The following is a 22,679-nucleotide window of genomic DNA, read 5'->3' on the forward strand; positions in this document are numbered from 1 at the left end:
ATGGTTTATTAGAAAGCATAAATTATACAATTAGGATGTTTCGGTGAATGTATATTCTCACTTAAGCTTATAGATTGAACAATTCTAATTTTTGTCACACCAAACTTGTTGGCCCTTTCACCCGTGGCGCGTTATATGTGACGGTCAATCCTACTATTCATTAGTAAAAGAGTAGTCCAAGAGGTGGCGGTGGGTGGTGATGACTAGCTACCTTCTCTCTAGCCTTATACTGCTACATTAGGGACGGCTAGCGCATATCTTCCTTCGTGTAGCTTTGCGCGAAATTCAAAACAAGCAAACAAATCTAACAAAAATACTAATGTGCTAATAAAAGCAGTGAACAATGTTTAAAACTGAAATCAACTAATTAGTACAAATGACATTTAACAATATTTTTAATTTGATTTTGTTTGATGATATCTAGCTGTCATACTTTTGTGCACATTATTTAAACGAGATTATTATATAAACTGTTAATTATTGTTATTAATTATTTATTTAGTCAAGTTTAGTTATTTTTAAGGTTAAGGGCTGAAAAATATATGTCAGCGTTTCCAGTGCATGTCTTCTGTAATTAATTAAATGAGTGACAGTCAAAGCTTGTTCAGTTCAAAGTCACTCAAAGCTTTCTTGTCTACAAATGCTGTTGGCTGATCCTTTTCCTCATATCCACAAATCTGTGTCTGAATCTTAGGATTTCTCTTGTTTATTTACTTCTCGTTAAGCACAAAACTATACTTTAGGTTAGTGTTTTGCGAACGTCAAAATACAACTTTAAGCGTTATAAGCTCAATATTTACTAAAAAGCTTTGAACTAAAACGATTTGTGACTTATCCATTCAGCTGATGGGAACACAAAGTGCTTTCAGTTTCACAATACCACTGCAATACAATACAATACTACTCTTGTGTTTACGTTTATAATACCAATACTAATTTTGTTTGAGTCATTCCTTTTGTTTTCCTCGTTCATTTTGTTTTTAGCAAAACATTTCACTTCCTTTGAGTCTGATACTTTTGTGAAGCATAATAGTTACCTGCTGGTTTCAGTTTGACTTGGAAACACTACAAAACTAGATTTCTTTAGAATACTCTGACTCTGTGTTATTTATTGACGTAATCACAGATTTAACACAAAAAATTCATCATCGACATTGTTGAACATCAAATGAATCTTGTGTAATTTGAAACATTTTCTATAAAATACACATACACACATATGTATATACATGCATATACTGATATGAACATGATTTATGGGGCTTATAAATTATCGTGTATTATTCTCAGACTAATTTCCTCTTAGAATGATTAGTTAATTTACACAGAGTAACAGGAGATCCAACAGAAAATAACTCACAAAGTATATTTGAATTCTCTGACTTTAAAGTTTAAAGAAAGAAATATATTTATCATAATATAAAACAAGATGAATTCATTTTTATTTAACACTTAAAAACAATCACAGTTAAACAAGTACGTAAGAAAAAAAGCAGTACAATTACTAGAGCATAAGATTATTAAAGAATTATTGAAACTAATTTAAACTTCTAAATTGGGAGAATGTGAATACTGGGCTGTACTTCATGCTTTCCTATATTTAGTTTACTAAATGTTACTGTTTTTATATAATTCTGCAGTTGAAACACAATATTCTTTAAGCAAGATTTGAACTTTTCCCAGGGGTTAATTATATCAAGTGAAGATGAATCATCTTCTTGTCTGATTCTTTTAGGAATAACAAGTTATTTTTATTAGCATGCCAAGTTATTCTTCCCAGCAAGTGAAGTAGTAGTTGAAGTAAAATTACCCATGAACTTTACTGCTCGTTGGCCAACTGACCTAACAGCTATCAATCACTGTTTATTTATATAAGTAACTTGAAATTTATTGTAATTTTTAAAACAGTGATAGGGCCTGGTAGAGTAGATTTTCAATAGACTTCCACAAAGTTGTTATTAAAATTTTACATAGTTTCAAACAGTTTTCTTAGATTTTATTTGGATTTTAGTATAATGTTTCAGTGAATTTAGGAATACTAAAACACATGCCCTCTACTGTAATCACACGATGGTGTATCATTTCTGAATAATTTTGGATGGTAGAGAACTCTGAAAGGTTTGCAGTATTTTGGAGTTAACTTCCATTTCCAGCTGTGTGGACACTGATATTGTGCCCATAGACTAAGCAAGTAATATTAGTGTAAGTTCACCTACAAGTAAACCCTGTGTAATTTAGATTATAAATTACTTCACTTTATGTTATTGCTGTGATAAAATCTGAGGGGGAACTTGGATTTTAAACAGGTTAAAGTAAAGATAAACTTCACTGTTTTAAATTTACTTGGGAGCATTCTCTTTTATAAACTAATCTAGGTTAAGAGTGGGAGAATGCACGATCAGGAGTATCTTTGTTTAATAAAATCATCGTTACTCTTATTGATCATTCTTTTCATTTTTTGACACATTAAAAACAAACAGCGTCATCACTTTCCCTTTTATAATTTGTAATGTTATAATGAATTGTTTTGTACGGTAATATTATTTTTGTTGTAAGTTGAGAAGATTTTCATTAAACATCTGCTGTGTGAAATCCTTGTCATAATCATCCTTTGTGAACAATTATCACACCGTTGAAAAACACAGTGAAGACCCGGCATGACCAGGTGGTTAAGGTACTCGACTCGTAATCTGAGGGTCGCGGGTTCGAATCCCGGTCACACCAAACATGCTTGTCCTTTCCGTTGTGGGAGTATTATAATGTGACTGTCAGTCTCACTATACATTGGTAAAAGAATAGCCCAAGAGTTCGCGGTAGGTGATGATGACTAGCTGTCTTCCCTCTAGATAAAGTAACAGCTGCTAGTGCAGATATCCGTGGTGTAACTTTGCGAGAATTTTAAAGACAAATAAACAGAGGACAAATTGTCCATTGTATATTTTGTACTTAATTACACACAAACAAACATTGAAATTTTAAAAACAAATATCTAGAAATTAAGTAAACGAAAACGCGTAATATTCCTGTTTATTACAAAGATAAACAAAAATGCTTGAATTATTCGTTTGTTTTATGAATTTTGCGCAAAGCTTCACGAGGGCTATCTGCGTTAGCCGTCCCTAATTTTGCAGGGTAAGACTAGAGAGAAGGAAGCTAGTCATTACCACCCACAGCCAACTCTTAAGCTACTCTTTTATCAACGAATAGTGGCATTGATCGTAACATTATAACGCTCCCGCAGCTGAAAAAGCAAGCATGTTTGATGTGACAGGGATGCAAATCCGCGACCCTCGGATTACGAGCCGAGTGCCTTCACCGCCTGGCCATGCCGGGCCGATGTTGGTAAGGAAATTAAAGCATTAGTTCATTGTAATTCATCTTTTTTATATTTTATTAAAATTCAAACAATGAAACAATTTATTTGCTTAAATATCATATCATTGTAACACTAAAGTACTAACTAAATTTATTATTTTTGTGTTTGAAATGAAAATGTTAGTTTACTCTTATTCGTATTTAAAAAACAAACAAACAAATTTACGGTAAAATTTTGCTATATATGAATGTATCACATTTTCCTTCTTTATCCGTTTACTCATTCAATAGCATCCCACCTCTTCTTCTTCAAATATTATTCATACGTTCGGGTTTCAGCTTCTTAGGAATTACATTTTACAGGATTTAGATACAGTTTTAGTTTTGAATAGTTATTAGTTAAATATAGTCACAATGTTAGGTAGTTGTCAATGAAACGTGGTAAGTTTCCGTGTCTTATTAACGTGTTCATTTTAGAAAGCGATATAATTAACAGAATTACTCTTTAGTTTTTAATTTCGTAAAAACTTATCTTAGGATTCGTAATTCCGAGTGATACTGACAGTGAAAGTTATGCTTATATTTTATAATTAAGAAATTTTGGGGTACTGCTATAGCTTAGGCTTTACAACCAGGCCTTTGTCACTATTTATATCCTATCGATAAATTTCGGACTAGCATTTGCTTAAGGTTTCAGACAGGTTGCAATCGTTGAACTGGAATTACTTATAAAGCTGACACTGCCAATTCTAGAGCCTACAGGGTTTTAATTAGTAGCTATATACGTACTAGCATATGCACGTTTAAACAGTTCGTCTGGTGATGAATAAATCCAAAATATGCAGTCAACCCAGTCCTTGGGATCAGTGTCTGTGCAGTATAATTGTGTAGTGAGCTGGTTACAAGTCATTTGTCATTCTGTGTCCTCTTTAAATAAGGAAAGTAATTTTGTATTTGTGCTTAAGAAGAGGACACTTGTTGGAATTCTAAAATGTTTTCAGTGCAATAGAGTGCTCAGGTTTGCCGAGTTGATGTGGGTATTTTTATTCTGCTGGATGCCATCTTGTCATTTTTCCGAGCACGAGAAATGATTGTAACCAAATGAATTCTGTTTGACACTCGTCACTTCCATAAAAAGTATCAAATGGGAGATACTCAATTCAAATCAATTGATGTAGTATAATAAAATAATGCATGTCTAATACTGAGATAGAAAATAAACAGAACAACAAATATATACTGAACATTTTCCTTTGTTCATACATTTTGTTTCTATTCATGCTCCTACTTTAAGAATATTTCTTTTAATCTGTTGGAGGAAGACATTTCATTTTTTTCACAAAATTCTCCTGCAAAGAGAAACATTTCTGTTTTTTCCGAGATTGATCATTTAGTACATATGCAAATGTATAGGTAACTGTTGTTATTGATATTAAAGTTTAGGAATTGCAAACAAATGAAAAATGTACAATAATCCTGTAGTTTACTCCAGAATTTTTTTTCTTCTATTATAAACAATTTGGGAGAAAGAGCATGACAGTCAGGTTTTGTCTATTCACTGTTAGTCTGTGTGTATATATATAGATGGTGAATCAGGTTTCATCTGTACTTTGTAACTGAATACTATAATTCTTTTAAATAATTCTCTTTAATAAAATGTGGGGTCTCTCTTCTTTCCCAGTTTATGAATTTGAGAAGAAAATGGGAAACAATATGTATTATTTTAGTTATTGTCACAGAATTGTACCTGATACCATCATAGCATACACACAAACTACAAGGGACATTTGGTCCTTCAACTTATTAAAAACTAAGGCTATTCCTTCACACTCTTAATCTTACAGGGAATTGTTAATTACTTGTGTAATCATATTCTTATCCTTCATTATTGCTTATGGCAGTCAGTTTCCTGGGTTAATAACTTTTAGGAAAATAAAGCTATCAACTGAAGTTAGTGAGTCTTTTCTTCTAAATCTTGTTATGTTTTATGTTATTTTCAGAATTCAAACCAAATATATGATAACATTTATTCTATCAATCTCTTGGATGAACATCAGTAAAATGACTTGATATCATTGTTCTTTTTAACATTTTCATTGCAAGAATTATTCTAGTGGTAGCACATCTTCTCTGAACCCTTTCCTATAAATTTACATCCTTCCTAAGATAAAGAGACAAAATTGTACACAATATTCCAAGAAAGCCTAACTGGTGGTTTGTGTGATGAGATGTTCACTATTTTAGGTTATAATCAAGGTGTATGTAAATACATTCTGAAAGTTTCTTAACACCTAAAACAGAATGGGGCTTAATGACTTGTATATGCAATGTGAAATCTTTTTCTTTGCTCAGTGCTAAATGTGAGATCTGTATTATAATTTAAATGTATTTTGTGAAATTTGTTTGTTTTCCAGTTTATATAAGTCATTCTGTAGTACTCGGTACTACCAAAACTTTAATATTACTAGCAACCTATAAATTTACTACTTTATGCCCTTATACACATCACTCTTATAAATAAGAAACAGTCTCGGACATTGATTCATTGCATACTATGTACAATATAATTTCAGTTTGGCTAACTTCCATTAATAACTTTTCTTCCTTCAATATGATTAACTAGTCTTTTTAACAACTCTGATTTTTTAGCTAATCTTGTATGAGGCATCTCATCAAAACCCTTTGTAATCTTAAGAAATTTTAAATAAAGCATAAATGAAACTATTATAACCCTCGTATCCATCATAAAACCTGTGTAAAAATAATACAAAATAAATGTAATTATACTTCATGCAACTTATGCAATGTGACAAGATATCAATGTTTGGAAATATTCTTTGATATTAAGTTGCCTTCGATCTCTGTTAATAAATGTGGTTTGAAGCTTTAAGAGTATTAACTGTTTTATGTTGAATACAAGCACTAATAGTAAATGTTTGGCCATGCAGGGAATACAGTTATAATTACCTGTTATGAACTGGATATATGAATTAATTGAAAATACTGATAATGTGTGTAAAGATTTTAAAAAGAGATATTTTAATATTCAAGATAGGTATGTTCCTTATTGAAAAATAAGGGTGACCACAAGTAAAAAAATACACGAGCTTGGAACAGGAAGGGTGTAAGAAATTAATTAATGAAGGATAGAGTATTATATGTTTAAGGAGTTTCAGTTGGCTGCCATGATGGAAAACTTGTAGAAATATAGGAGGTCAAGAGAGTTGGTCAAACAGTAAATTAGGAAACTGAAAAGACCTTATAAGGAAAAGTTGACTCTAGAAATATAAGAGGTCAAGAGAGTTGGTCAAACAGTAAATTAGGGAACTGAAAAGACCTTATAATGAAAAGTTGACTGTAGAAATATAAGAGGTCAAGAGAGTTGGTCAAACAGTAAATTAGGGAACTGAAAAGACCTTATAATGAAAAGTTGACTGTAGAAATATAGGAGGTCAAGAAAGTTGGTCAAACAGTAAATTAGTGAACTGAAAAGACCTTACAATGAAAAGTTGACTGTAGAAATATAGGAGGTCAAGAGAGTTGGTCAAACGGTAAGTTAGAGAACTGAAAAGGCATAAAGAAAAGTTCATTGAAAATGTAAAAATTTGCTGTTGTTTTTTCAATACGTTGAGGGCAAGAAAAATATTATGATGGGAGTAGGGTCTTTGAGAGATGATAAAGGAAGGCTTGTAACTTGTGATGACGAGAAACCCATTTGAACTAAATATGTATCTCAGGACAGCTGGTGTGGGTATTAACACTTCTACAAAAATAAAACAGACAGAGAACAATGTTTCGACATTCTTAGATTAACCTGAAGATGACCTAAGAAAGTCAAAATGTTGTTTCCTGTGTTATTTTGGTAAAATTGTTAATACCCATACCAGCCATCCTGAGATACAAGGCTCAAAACTGATGATTTTATCATGACTGGGTTATTAAATTTTTCTCTTTCTTCAATTATTACCAATGAAGATTTCAGCAGTATTCTTAAACAGTTAGCAGATCTAACCAAGATCATATAAGGTGACCATGCCAAACAAACAAACAATCTTTATTGGATAGTCAACATGGTTTGACTAAGGGAAAAGATTTGCCTTTGAAAATATCACTGTTTATGTAGATGAGGATAAGGGTATATCATGGATTTTCAGGAAGCATTTGACAAGGAGAAACTTAAAAGTCTAGTCAAAAATTATCTTTATAGGTGTAGGAGATAAGTTAGATAAGAAAGCAGAGGGTTACAAATGGGGTTGAGTAAAAGTGGATTAATGTCACAAGTGGTGCACCTCAGAGCTCAGTCTTTAGAAATTTTTCTTTTGATTTATATCAATGACTGATGAATAAATGGTTAATGGATTATTTACATTTGCTGATATTAAAAAAGTTGTGTTGGTGGCTGTGAGGAGTAAATGTATGCAGATTAATATAATTTGAATTATAAGTGTAATTTTGATAGGAATAACCTTAACAGTCTATGGAAGAAAAGGATCTTGATGTAATAGTTGATCAGTCTCTAAAGTCATCCAAACAGTATGATGTTGCTAGTAATACATCAAATAGGATTTTGGGTTGTATTTACAAAGGTCCAGAATACAAATCTTAAAGAGGTAATTTTATTGAATAGGGTACTGGTTAGACCACATCTGAAGTATTGTGTTCAGTCTTGGGCTCTTTACCTTAGGAAGGACATTCAAGTTTTGGGAAGGGTTCAAAGGAAGGTTACTGAGATGCTACTTGAAATTGAAAACTTGTCATGAGGGGACAAATTAAAATTTCTGAAAGTGTTTTCCTTACAAAAGAAGAGTTAGAAGGGATCTGATTGAGGTGTTTAAGGGAACTGATAAGTGTGTGTATATTATTTTGAATGTAATGGCAGGTTTATGGGACACAAATCATGGCAGAGTGGAATTATATTCAGCTAAAACAATTTTACTAACAAGAGTAGTTGGTTGTTGAAATATGCCACCTTCAGATATGGTGGATACAGAAAACATAAGGGAGGGAAGGTGTGATAAAATTTTAAAAATGATTGCTGGTTTTCAGGCTTGTTTGTTTTTTTAGTTTAGTGGATGGGATAGCCTAGGTGGACCAAAAGGCCAATTGTTGTCCTAAGTTTTATGTTCATTTTTACTGAGCTGCATTAATTTTATTCATAAAGTTTGAAACTAAAATATTAGGGTTTCTATCTATTAGAATGTACCTCCAGTTAATGTTGTAGTTTTCTAGTTAAATCACTCTTTTTTTTTGTAGTACAGTTAAGTGTTACTTTGTTATTATCCTACGAAAAGTGGGGCCTAATAGGCCCCAGAGCAACTTGAAAGGTTATTAATATTAGGCTAATAATTTTGTATTTAAATGAAATTGCCATTTAAATCCATTAATGAATGGATTAACGAGATTCCCACTGTCCCTATCTACTATCTAGCAAAACCACAGCCAGGGGAACAGGCTTGGAGAAATCAGGACTAGAAACGTCTTTTCGTAGGAGTGTTAAAATTGTTTGTAAAAGAAATTATTGAGAATCCATTCTACATATTTAATACATGTCTTAATAGTTGCCTCAAAACATTTTTTTGTTCACAACAGTACTTTAATACTTTTATAGATACATTTAACCACTTCAGATATTTTTAGAAACCTCTTTTAATTATTGTTTTAGAAATTATAACATCAGTGTATTTAGTTTTAGGCTACAAATGTCAAATATTTAAAGAGTATCTTGTACAAGAGATATAGGGTCAGAATTGCTTTTCAAAGTTCATTGAACCTTGTAAACTGAAGGAAGACTGATCCTGTTGGGTTTAATTGTTCATGTTTGTGTACAGTGAAATTTGGCATTATTTCATTATTGTAGTTGTGGCAGTAACTATTGTATGGTTTTAGCATTCATATGATCTGAAAGTTAATTATATAGATTTCTGGGACATTTATTTGTTTGTTTGTAAAGTGAAAATCAATTGTAAAAGTATCATAATTGCTGCAGTCTAATAGTGCATTTCTCAGTAAGTTTAAAAAATATTAAACTTCTTCTAGTGCTAACATAAGAAATGTAACCTGTAAATATTGAGTTAAGTAAATATATTGGACAGGTCTTAGTTTTTTATGTAACTTGAGAACATTATAGTATTTTATCATGATTAATTGCAGGTATACCTCAGAATGATTTGTTTTTAATAACATCTATTTGTAATTGAACTTCAAGCTTACATTCAGTATTTCTTTAAAAATATAGATTTGTGACTAAAGTTTTTGAAAGACAAGTTCTCAGTTGAAATAACATTTGGCATGTGTCCCCTAATTAAGTTTGCTCTCACAAGACTGTACAGTTTCACAATGTCATGTCATCCAGTTTTGATTAGTTCTCCTATAACTGAGAACTAAACAAAAGATTTTTGCTCTTGACATTTATTGTAGGCTTTGAAGCACTGTTGTATCTGTATGAAATTCATTACAGTGGTATCTCATTTTCTACAAGTTTTGGGTAATTTTCTTTTTTCATAGTCTGTAAAAGTTTTGAAAACATTTTTCCTGAGTTAGTTAATTTTTATGGATGGTTAAAATTTCAAAAAACAAATTCCAGGGAGAAGTACTGAATGAAAAGATTGAATCTATTGGTGTGACTGCATTTGGATATTAAGACACTGATAACAAAATGGCAGCATTTAACAAAAGCAATGATGACTGTTACTTCTATTTTTACTCAACATGTACAAAGGTAAGTATATTCCTTGTTTGTGTACTTCTATAAAACAAAACAAAAACTATTTTTGTCATTTTTATTCTCTAGCCTAATAGAATGTGGAATAAAATAGTCTCATTTCAGTCTTTGTTTTATGTGTGGTTTTAAAGACAATTTAAATGTAAATAAATATTCAATTTGAAATAAATAAATTTTTCTGAAGACATAAATTTAGTGACTGACAGTAATATAATTTTTAAGCTATTACAAAACCAAAGTTTACAAACCACTCAAGAAATATTTAGCAGTATTTAAATCCTTGGTCAATGTCAGATGCAATATGTAAATTATTAAAAAACTTTGTAAAAATATATGTTCATGGTTGTATTAGCATTGGCTGTATTAATACACACATACCATATTTAGAGCTGGGCAGTTAACTCAGTGAGTATAATTACCTAATGCATTAATTAATTTTACATTGGTAATCACTTGTTGTTTCTAGTTATTACTATTTTCAACCATTCCAACTATTCAAGTATTTACATTCATTGTTATTTCTGAGATGATACCTCACCTCTTCACACAGAATTGATACATCCTTTGCACTTCTTCCTGTCATATTTGCATACCACCAGCTTTGAAATGTGTTTGACACGTGTTTAATATCAATTTTGCTGGTGCATGATGACATTATCATAAGACAACAGCTGTCCACCAATAAGAATGCAACACATCTTCCATGCACAGTAACTTCTCTTAAGCACTTACACATGAAATAACTTCATTCTTTCCATCTGCAACGTCTAGAATAGACCTACATTCAGATATTTTTACCCAATTATGTGAGATTTGGAAAGGTTTAAAAAACTTGAATTTCCTTTAAGTTTTACTAGTTTCATTTATTACTGGATTTTAACTTTGAATTCTCAAGTGGTGATTACTTTCACTTTGTGCTATAATAATGATATTCTTAATATTTAGCTTTTATCTCTTGTGGCTACCTGGGGTTCATTTCCTGACAAGAATGTAACAACCATTACTTGCCAATTTGTCGGTCACCACTATGATTAGTTATTAACTAACTTTGCCATCCTTGTTTCTCCCTTTTCTCACCATCACATATTCTTCCCTTGTCCTTTTCAGGTTGTTCTTGTCATTCCTTCTTCACTGAAGCTTATATCTTGTACCCATGCCTGAATGAGTCCTTCATGTGGAGTTTACTTGCTCTCAAACTTTTCATAATCTCTTGGGGTTTTTGTTCTTTATACCATCCATTTCTCAGGATATGCTTCCTTCTTCTTGCCTATGGTTATGATCACTTGAATGTTTATTCCATTGATGCTTCCTTTAATTTTTCACCATGTTTATTTGCTGTTCTCTCCTTTCTTCGTGAGACTTATGTTGCTAAGGAAAATGATCATACCTTCTATCCATTCCTCATCTCAATACTCAGACCTGTATTATGTTCTTTGTCTGGTTTGGACAGCTATTATTTGGCATATACATTCTTATGGAGCTTTTGCAATCATTTCATTTTTCTTAGGATCTTTTTCATCACAGAACCTTCTACCTTTATTGGATAGATCTAACAACTCCTTTGGTTGGTGTATTCTTCACTGGATTTTGATGCTCACAGGTTTTTTTTTTTCATGCTTTATTACTTATCCCATTCTCTTGTGTCTTATGTTTCACTGGTCCTTGGACAAGATCCTTCAGGTTAGCAATTGAATGAATCTGCAATGTTACCTCATTATCTCCATCATCTAGCTGTTTCATCTCTTGCAGAATTTCGAGTCCCTCTAGCTGCTATCCTTTAATCCACATACCATCCTTGAGAAGAGTAAGTATAGTTCTTTTATTTCCTGACAGGATCCCATTAAGTAGCTGGTGCTGCTCCCAAAATGCCAAGGTTAATGGCAACTGCTCAACCCATTCATATTGGTTCTATTGGTGCATACTGTTGAGATGGGGTATCCACAAGACTGCAGGAGTTATTCTTGTGATATAAAATAATTATTCAATTGTCCAATTGAGACCATCATGGAAAAATCTGGCACCAGGTAAATGACTATCCACTTCTTTGGCTTACACTTACCATCTTTGAAATATAGGGGGTCACCTCTCAAACAGCTAATGTTCTTTTCATGTGCACCCTCAATCTGTCAAATTGAGTCGAGGTGAGAACTCCCTGTATGGTTAGATCGAGTCCTAACAATACTACACATATTGGCTTGCTAAAAGATTAAGTGCAGATGGTCTTGTTCTCATTCCTACTGTCCCTACAACATGTAGACTTAGTTGCTTTACATTCCAACTGAAGAGATTTGTTTTTTTTCCATGGGTGGGACCTTATGTCCTTGCCATTGTGTGTTACACTCCATGAATTTACTTTTTGAATGGAGCAAATCTAAGTTTAAAATTTACACCATCCCTTCCATTAGTTCAATGTAGAATTTTATAATCCGTGTGTGGAGGTGATGACTTGCATGTTAATGTTTCCCTAATCTGGAAACATATTTTTGATAGATACCTCGACACACATCGCCATCCGACTTTCCTACTCTTGGTGCACTTCTTGCCTCATCTAAGAATGAAGGTATTTTTAATGAAAGTTCTTAAGGGGAGATAACTGTACATAGAGATTGTGTTGCACTCCTGTTGGTGGAGAGCTACAATTGTCTGTTGTTGTCACCATACTCCAGTACTATTGGTGTTAAAAACATGAATTTTAAGTGGGAATTAACTCAAGGGTGGTGGCATGCAAACCTCTTAAGTGAAGGATATAGGTGTCCTGTGTGGTGAGGTAGGTATCTGTTGGAAATACATTTTTGGATTAGGAAAACATTTTTTTCAATCAGTTCAAGTTTGTTTAACTTAATAATAAAGGTTGTGACTCTTGAAAATAATCTAAGTTAATATTTCTGAGTATTTCTGTGTAATTGTCATTGGATTCACATTAACTTTCATCCTGTAATTCACATGAAAATACTTGATTAATTGAAGTAGTTTCTGATTATTATTATTCTTAATTATTCAAACTATCCAAATAATTGAAATATTGACATTATGATTTCTCATTTTACACTTATTGCAGTTGGCTTAGCTTTGGGTTAATGTAGCCCTGGTGATTAGTGGGTTCCCTCATGACTTAAGGGTCTCCATTTTAATTTTTGCTGTATTTTTAGTTTCAGTGCATTAAAAGTAATAAATACATAAGATATTATTTATTTGAACATGTTAATAACCAAACACTTCTTGTTCACCTAGTCACAGTACTACAGCTTTAATACAAACTCAATATATAATGCAGCTTTTGACATATCATTTACGTCATTAAGAAGCTAAATTGGTAATTGTAATGCTATAAGGGTCCTAACATTAAGATAAGGTTCACAGATCAGGCCTAACACACGATAACAATAGTCTTGTGTGAATCATGAGAAAACTAGCAAAATGTTGAGTAATGTTCACAACTTCCCAAACTTCATAAGATATTTGTGTATAAGTAATTTTTTTCTGTTAATTTTATTACTTATTGTATTTTAGAACTTTTTACTCTTCAATATTAGTTTTAGCTTGATATTCAATCACAGTGTTAACTGATAAAAATGAGCATTTGTTTGTACTTAACCACAAAGCTAATGAGCTATCTGTACTCTGTCCTCAATGGGTATTGAAAATCTGGATTCTACCATTAAAATTTCACAGATATACCAATGTGCTGCTGGGAGACAATAATATAATAGAAAAAACATCAGTAACACAAGTATGTTATTCATTCAGCTACTAAAACTACAGAGGGATCTTTGGGCAAAGAAATTTGAGAGCACCTAACTTGTACAAATTTGTGCACCTGATTGGTTTAGACTTGTAAAAACAAGTTTTGACTTGTATCTTGCTTGAACTTTTAGTAGGCCTAAAAGGTTTGTTAAAATATCACAACAAAGCAGTCTGTATGCTTTTCTTCAAAGTAAAATGGTGTGTAATTGGCAATTTTCAATTTACATCTTTTTTAATTTATGAAAATATGAAATGTTAAAAATGATTTGGTTTAGATAAAGCTTAGGCTTGAAAGTGAAAAGTTTTAAATTCTTTGCAAATAAAGTAGGTCTCTAGCTTTGAAAGTATGCTGAAGCCAAGTGTTTAAGCATGTACTAAATATTCATTTAATTATAAAATGTATTTTTTTACTTTCCAACACATTGTCTCCAGGTTTCCAAAATTGTACTTTTTAACATCTAGTGTTACCAAATTACTTGTGTATTTAATTAATCTTGGCTTTTGTTCTTGGCACTTCTTGGTTGAGTAATGTTCATTAATAAACAAACTACAATGATTAGAAACTTTTTTAACAGAGTTTGTTTATATTGGGAGAAATAAGTGCTAATAAATTTATTTTTACATTAGACTTTTTCTTTCATACATGTATTTTAACTTAAGAATGTGACAAGCAAAAACTTCTGTTGTATGTTACTAATGTTTCCATTATGCTTGCACTAGGGAGAAGATTGTCCGTTTCGTCACTGTGAAGCAGCTCTTGGTACTGAAACTGTTTGTACTTTGTGGAAAGAGGGAAAATGTTTTCGTCAAGTGTGCAAATTTCGTCACATGGAAAGCAGGGTAAATATTTTTAATACATATTCTTCTATAAAACTGTGGAGCAGCTCTTGGTACTGAAACTGTTTGTACTTTGTGGAAAGAGGAAAAATGTTTTCATGAAGTGTGCAGATTTCATCAAGTGGAAAGCAGGGTAAATATTTTTAACTCATATTTTTCTATAAAACTGTGAAGCAGCTCTTGGTACTGAAACTGTACTTTGTTTTAAGAAGGCAAATGTTTTCGTCAAGTGTGCAAATTTCATCGCATGGAAAGCAGGGTAAATATTTTTAATACATATTTTTCTATAAAACTTGTGAAGGTAATCTAGAAGCTGTCATTAATGAAAAAGCATCAAATGTACATAACTGGTATGTATGTCACACATTTACCACGTGTAAAATGTGCACAAGTGACATAAATAAGCAACAATTATTGAAGTACCAAAATATTTTAACTTTCCTATCATCTTCTATGTATTTTCTTGTATTATATATTTATATTTATGTTTCAGTCCATGACATGAATTGTTTTCTTTAATTTCAGAAAAATCGCTCACAGATACCATGTTATTGGGAAAATCAACCTGGTGGATGTAGGAAGCTTCATTGTGTGTTCTTGCATCGGAAAGCTAGGACATTTATGTCTATAGAAGAAAGTAAGAAAATGATTTTTTAGCACTGAAGGTTTCAAACATAGAATATAAAACATAACTTAGAAGTTGTATTTTTATGATTTCGTCAATATGTATAATCTAAACTATGTTAAAAGATGCAAGTTTTAAATACATTAAGAATGCATTAAATATTCCAGACAAAACTTTATAGTTAATACACAGTAAACTGTACTTGGTTTCAGCTGAATATCTTAATTTTCTCTAATAACCTGAATAAAAATATGTTTAGAAACTTCTGAAAAAAAACACAGGCTTCTATTCTGTTGAATAAAGGTATAGGTAAATAAATGTTTAAGAAATGGCATTAAAGTTAAAAATAGTAATAAAGTATGAAGCTTATGGCAGTTATTTTTTACACCTAGTGTATGTAGAAATGACTATTAGTTTCTTCAAGTAAATTTACATGGCTGGCCATATATGACTTGTTTTCACTAACTAGTTTCAGGTTTTTAAATGGATCTGCACTCTTGTCACACAAATCTTAGTGCAGGGTAATAGCACTGGATAAACATAGAAGTTTTAAAATAATTTATGTGAAGCAGTTTCAAGAAATACTGAAAACAAACCAGAATGTAAAGGAAGTGTGTGGTGAATTGCCTGGTTAGGGTACAATGAATAGCAAGGTATAATAAAAATATTTTAATTTTTTATACATGGAAAAAATGGCACTGAAAAACCATGATTGAAAAAGTGATGATTCAGTAGGAAATATGTTTGGAATGTGTAATACCAAGTCACAAGTGATTTGTGTTTTATTCAAAGTCATGCATTCAGATAATAGCAGGTCTGTGGGATTAGAGGTGTTCACTAATTGATTAACCCATAGATCCATTAATCAATGTGTATGGTGTTCTTCAAACAGCTGTACATACAAGCCCAAAACAAATGTTAATAATTCGCCATTTCTTCTAACCTGCAGTTCAAAAAAAAAGATAGTGAAAAAAATGTTAGTGACAAGAATTCCCTACAAGTTCTTCCCACTTGTTGTAAATTCAAAAGGAAAAAAATCTTTGTGATGGGTGCTTCCAGCTGGTTACTGTCCCTCTAGACAGTAATATAGAATTAACCACAGTTAGTTGCATATATTCTTAGTAGACTTGCTATAACAAAGACAGGATGAGGAGATTTGGTAGCAGTGGAAACCAAACACAAGACCCTTGATTCATGATGCATCCCCTTCCCTATGTATCATCAAAGTTGAATAAACTTAAAAACAACAACTTAAGGTAAAAACTGGCTAGACAGCCCCTTATGTAGCTTTGTGCCTAACAACAAACATAATAATTCAGTTACTTGGATAATTGGAATAATTAAAGAGTATTCAATTAGTTGATTATTTTCATCAGCCAATTTAATCGTACTTTTGATTAATTGATTGGTTTACATGCCACTAATCAATGTTATCACTGCTCGTAGTTAATTAATTAATCAGTTCAATCATCCAGCCTTAACCAGCATTGTCCAACAAATGAAGAGTGAACCTACCAAGTTCTTTTATTTTGTTTGTTTAGGAATTGCACCATACTTCAGGAAAAAAAGGTGAGAAGTGTCTTATGTCAAGAGTGCAGTGCTTGAGGAACTTATTCCCTTGTCAAATTGGAAGCATAAGTCACTAATGAAACAAGACTTTCCAGACAGATGTCCTTACATTACTTTCCTTCACTTGGTAAATCATTTTCTAAACAAATTCATTAAACAGATTGTACTTAAATTTGCACCATTGCACATAAACTTAAAGTAGATGTAACTGATAAGGCTCAGTGATGATGACATTTTTGTAACAAAGGCTACTTTATTCGAAGCTCTGAACAAGAAATATTTAGTCATGTTTTTTGTCAGTGAAGTCAATGAATGCAGTTCCAAGCTGATAGCTGTCATGATCAAAACTACAAGAGAAAATGTCCACTGAAGAAGAGTTTTGTCATAGCTGTGATTTACATGATCTGATAATTGTTGGTTAATGTGATGATGTCGCCATCAAGTCATCAGACACCAGTACATAATTCATCATCAGTGTTGCATTGTCTTCACACAGTACAAGCCTTTTGTAGGAGATACTAAAATGGTTGACAAGGGCTAATTTTCAGAATTCAAGATTACAAATGCTTGATTAGATTTTCTTCTTGAACAAGACTTGAGACCAAATAGACATGCGGAGAAGTGCATGAAAAGCAGCAAGGATTGTCTTCACTATCACATAAACAAATGGCAGTTGTATATTTTGTGGAGTTTTTCTATCAGTAATGATATTCTTGTTTCTGGCCTCAGCAAGATGAAGTTGTCAGTTCAGAGTCTGAACAATGGTAGCAAATACCATACCTGAGCTTCCAAGGTCTTGTAGCCATTAATAGTCAATACAAGATGAACCTTCTACAGAAAAGCAATGAAATTCAATCAACTGAGAAAGTAAGAAAGAAGAAAGTACTTCAGGAATAGCTAGTTGAAGCCAATAAAACACAGTAGATTTTTGCAAACCATAGCACATAAGCTAATTATCACTGAAGAAGTCAAGAGGAAGTCTGACATGGCAATTCTGACAAAACTAAATGTCTTTACAGAAAATTCAAGAGAAACTCAGAACAAGGATATTCTAAAGTAGGAAGAGGAAACTTAATTCATTGAAGAACTACTGAAACAGTAAAGATACTCTAATTAATGATGTAGAAACATGGCTCAATGTGCTTTGTATTCATCATGCAGTAAATAGTTTGGTGGTAGTGTATAAATGGTAGAGGCTTAGAAGTAAAAGTTGTAAGAGTAATTTATGTACATAATAAGGAATTTCATTTAGAATATTTTTAACAGCAAGTTAGTTCCAGAAATGATTCAACAAGCTGTGTGATCAACAGTACAGTAACTTGTCTCATGATACAGATAGCTCCAGATATTTTCTGTTGTTCAAATATTGATGATTTTACAAAATATAGTTACTGTTGCTGAATTATATTTTGTGCAATGTACAAAAAATAATGTAGAAATTATGTATTTTGTTGAAACTCAATGTTCTCAAAAGCATTGTGTAAATTTTACATTGTTTTATCCTTTGTATGGTGGGTTCACTGTTTTTATCAGACATTTGACTCAGCAGTTTGAAGTAATCTTAACCATATAATAATACTTCATTGTAAAATGTATGTATGTTGTAATGACTAGAGGATAAACCAAAATAAACTCTCTGTAAAATATACAGGATAACCTTGAAAAGTTAGGGAATTTTGTATCATCGTAAAAAATTTGAACTATGTAATGGTTTAAAACCAAGATGTTTGTCTGAAGAAACTGCCCTTATAACTCTGGTACTTTCCAAAGAAAGAATTGTAAGATATGTATCAATAATAACTTCTAAAGTCAACAATCTTTGTGGCTTATGTTCTGCTCACATGTCAACTTATGATGTACTTTTGGTCTTTAGTAGTAGAATGTAATTTACTTTGATTCATACTTCACCAGGTTACTCAAGAAAGCTTTCAGTTTGTATGTGTTCTGAATATTTGATGTGTCTGGTGAGTGTTGAGAATACATTTGATATTTTTGTACACTTGTAAATAAAAAAATTGTGTTCAGCACATAAGATGGTATTTGATCCTGGACTACAACAACCTGGGAAAGTTTACAGTTTGGCACATTTTTCCCATCTCGTATTTACTCTTAACACGCATTCATTGGAGTAGCTACTAGCTACCGAATTTCTATAAGTTGCTGTTGTTATGTTAATCTATAAATATACTAGATCATAGGAAAAATTTTATGGGGGACAATCCCTCCCCAGTCCTATACTTTACTTGGATGTTGACTGCAGAATTTCAGTAAGATACTACTGTTGTATTAAACAATAAACCTACTAAAACATAAACAATAAGTTGTAACTTGTAGCTAGTGACTAATGTAACAATATGGACTATAGGAAATTTTTTAATGGGGGAGAGTCCCTTCCCAGTTCTTTGCTTTACCTGAAAGCTAGAGCTAATTCTTTAGGTGAATAGATTTCTAAACCTTTTCTACAGTAATGATAATACTGAATCAGGGAGTTGACCTCACTAAAGTAATGAAATATGTTATCTTTGGTACAAATGTTTGATAAAAAACTTACACCAGAAAGGGTGTTCAGTATTTTGTATTGTTGGTAATAAATATCGTAGATTTGAATTCTATTAAAAGTGTGTAAAATAACAGTTTTGAAAATGCTTGAACTATTATCACTTGTGTTATATATCTTTATAAAAGTATAACTTTCTATTGTTCAGTGATTCTTCCAGTAAATAACCAGTCGGTATCAGTGACAAGCTGTGGCACATGTACCACACCAGGAGGCTATGGAGAACAAATGACTACAGTAAATCAGCTTGGACCACAAGGGATTGGCATGACTAGTATACCACAAGTAATAACGCCTGTCGTGCTCAGCATTGAAGAAAGTGACAGAAGAAATTAGATTTTCTGTAGCATTCAAATAGAGGCTATATAAACATAACACTGATAAATTTGTTTCATCAAAGTGCATTTGCTTCCAAACTTTTGGTTTTTGCTTTTCTCCTAGATAACATTACTTTGATGGGCAACTATTAATTAGTGAGTCTTTGTGAGAAAAACTAAAATTGTTATATTAACAACATTATTCAGAGTTGAATTATGTTAAATAATTGTATAACCCTTTCCCACCTGTTGTAGCACAACACTGCCATTCTATGCTATTGAGTTTTCCTCCAGCTTATTAAACAATCTTTTAAAAAAATGTTTATTGTAGCAAATTAGGTGCAACTTTCTTTTTAAAAAAATGTACTTTTTTTCTGTGTTCATCCTTAAATAATATTTTTAACAACTGCAAAGCTTGTGCATAAACTTTTATAGTTGCTTGGAAGATAAACTTTGTGCTTTCCAATCAGTTTTATTACATTCCTGATTGGTTATATTTAGGTGAAATAGTACATATGGGACGGACTTCAGGTATTCAAGCTCCGATTAGAAGTGGAAGTATCAGTAAGTTATGGACATGGCTTCAGTTTAAAACCGTATAAGTGGTTGATGTTGATTTTTCTTGTTTATGGTTTGGTGTGCAAGCTTGTTTATTTGTTTTTGTTGTTGTATATTGTGAACTATTTCTTTGTTAAGCTTCACAAAAATCAAACCTGATAGCAAACAAAATTTAACGTTTTTAACCACGTTTATTTTGGTTGAATTTATTTAACTCTAACAGATTTCCTCTGTATATCTAATTATTTAACTTTAAGTATAACAAGATGTGAAGAAAAGTTGTCTGGAAAATACAAATAATTATGAGTGAGTTAAAGAATTGAACTTGTAGTACTTTGGATTAATTTTCTCACCTTCTGTGTTTCAAAGACTGTAAAGTGTATTGACCTTAAAATTCTTGATTGTATTAGAATGTGTAAAGAAACTGAAATAAAGGGTTCAGTTAATGAGATCATTTTAAAATTGTTGGCTATATTTACTCATTATGTAACTAGGCTTTTTTAATAGGATCTATATGTTTGATTTTTATCAAAATTTTCTACACAGTTTGGGTTATATTAATATTTATAGGCCTATAATTTTCCCTTTACTTACATTCATTTGCTAATTTATAATCATAGATTTCTTGAAAGAAAACTTGAAATCAAGTAACCTTTGGAATTTACTTTTCATCTTCAGATTTATCTTAGAACAGTTTTTTCTCTCAGGTGAGGGTATTCATGTTAACATTTATAGAGGTTTAAAAGTGTAACAAATTTATTGGCTCTTTAATTTATACACTCAATATATTGAAAACATTCTGTACATACAGTAAACAAAAAACCTGTTTATTAATTTGTTTATATTATTCTGTCATAAACGTACTAATTTTGAAATTCAACATTTATGGTGTTATGACAACAGCAAACCTTAAGTAGTACATATTAGTGTTATAGTACCTGAACTCTCAGTATGCAAACTGTTTTATCAGTGTGGTTGCACTATATACTACCATACTGAAGAAACATATATGAGTTCATGGTGCTTATAAATGCATTTCTCAATAAGGATTCCATTTAACTAATAAACTGTGTATCCAACAGAATGCTCACAGCAGGTTGTTTAGAGATTCATTGGTTACTGTTACATTTATTACTTGTGTACAATATTTATAGTAAAATGTAATGATTTGTATGAAACTCAAAATATTAGTCTTATTTGCATTTATGTAAGGGACATTGCCAGAAGACTAAAGCATTACCAAAAATACACTTGCAAGCAAAGTTGAACAAGTACGTGTTATTTTTTTTATATGCCACTTTTGGAATAATTTAAACACCCTACCCTGTGTTTTTACACTTAGCTAAAGAACGTAACATTGGCAAACACTCTGCAATGATAAAAAAAATTGTTACTTTGTTTTTAAAATATATATATTGATACAAATTATTTTCTATAAAAAGTACGACTCTATACAGTTTTAATCATAATAAACTACTAAATGTTTAAAGCTAGCCAGTGATTTATGAAAGAAAACTTTCAACTATTCAGTTGGTGAGTACGTTAAAAGTAGTGAAGAATGTGTTTCCTATACTACATGTGTGAATGTTTTTCTAATTTTGAACTTGTATAAATAATCAAACTCGACAAAATGCAAGTGACAAGAAGACATGTCACCAACATTACCATAAAAGTTGAGTTGAATGTGGAAATCAGTGGCAGTAGGTGTTTAAGAATGCACTCAAAGCTTAGAAAATGTATACTTGTAAATGTAACAAAGTTCATGTAACATATAATTAAAAAACAAAATTCAAAGCTGTAACTTCTCATACAGCTGTCAGTCTGAATTCTCTGAATGGACCATTTTGAAGCAAAAATATAAAATCATTTTTCGATTGATCCAAGAAAAAATATTTTTTTGTGTGTAAAGAAAACTGTAAACAGTTATGTATGATGAAATTAAAACTTGTGAATATAATTTAAAGTATGCTTGACATTTTACCAGACAACAAATAAAGGTTTTAATTTCCCCTTCACTGAAGTAGGCCTAAGATTTTCATTATTTATATGTGTAATATTTGATTATGATACATGCTTCATTACAAAACAAAAGGTAATTAAATTTTATTACAATGTTATAGAAAGAAAGCAATGTATTTAATGTAAAAGATAGCATTTAGGTTTATTTTCAATCAAAGGATAAGTTTAATAGTGTACATTGGAAACACTAATTATAATTATTATAACATTTCCAATATTTATCATTCAAAATCAGTTTTTTGTTAAGTGTTGAATATGGCTGAGGAAAGAACAGTAAGTTGCTATTTGGTATATGGTACTAATTCAATAAAGATGTAACAGCTTTAGAAGCCAATTAATTATGCTAAACAGTAAGAACATTTTTACTACAGATTTTTTTCACTATTTATTTTGTTTAAAAGAAAATAACATTTACAA

The 22,679-nt window shown here is 31.4% G+C and overlaps 1 protein-coding gene across 2 annotated transcripts; it reads left to right on the forward strand.

The window, feature by feature from the left end:
• The first annotated feature begins 3,598 nt into the window (after nucleotides 1-3,598).
• On the forward strand, nucleotides 3,599-20,694 carry LOC143225356 (zinc finger CCCH domain-containing protein 11A-like). 2 transcript variants are annotated; one of them, XR_013013813.1, is made up of 6 exons: nucleotides 3,599-3,756; nucleotides 9,899-10,033; nucleotides 14,501-14,620; nucleotides 15,143-15,254; nucleotides 16,784-16,938; nucleotides 19,517-19,655. XR_013013813.1 is itself a non-coding variant. In XM_076454615.1 (5 exons), exons 2-5 carry the CDS (start codon nucleotides 9,971-9,973, stop codon nucleotides 19,702-19,704), a joined length of 483 nt encoding a protein of 160 aa, XP_076310730.1. In that variant the 5' UTR covers nucleotides 3,599-3,756; nucleotides 9,899-9,970; the 3' UTR covers nucleotides 19,705-20,694. The 2 variants fall into 2 exon arrangements, 1 of the variants encoding a protein (XP_076310730.1); XM_076454615.1 differs by lacking the exon at nucleotides 16,784-16,938 and having other exon boundaries at nucleotides 19,517-20,694.
• The last annotated feature ends 1,985 nt before the right edge of the window (nucleotides 20,695-22,679 follow it).

Source organism: Tachypleus tridentatus, chromosome 9 (assembly GCF_004210375.1).
Source record: "Tachypleus tridentatus isolate NWPU-2018 chromosome 9, ASM421037v1, whole genome shotgun sequence".
Lineage (NCBI taxonomy): Eukaryota > Metazoa > Arthropoda > Merostomata > Xiphosura > Limulidae > Tachypleus > Tachypleus tridentatus.

What these genes read in the sequence shown, in the direction of transcription:
- LOC143225356 (XM_076454615.1), top strand. Translation starts at nt 9,971, where the DNA reads ATGGCAGCATTTAACAAAAGCAATGATGACTGTTACTTCTATTTTTAC. An exon ending in TTTACTCAACATGTACAAAG is followed by an intron (nt 10,034 to 14,500) that starts GTAAGTATATTC and finishes TGCTTGCACTAG; the next exon opens with GGAGAAGATTGTCCGTTTCG. An exon ending in TTCGTCACATGGAAAGCAGG is followed by an intron (nt 14,621 to 15,142) that starts GTAAATATTTTT and finishes CTTTAATTTCAG; the next exon opens with AAAAATCGCTCACAGATACC.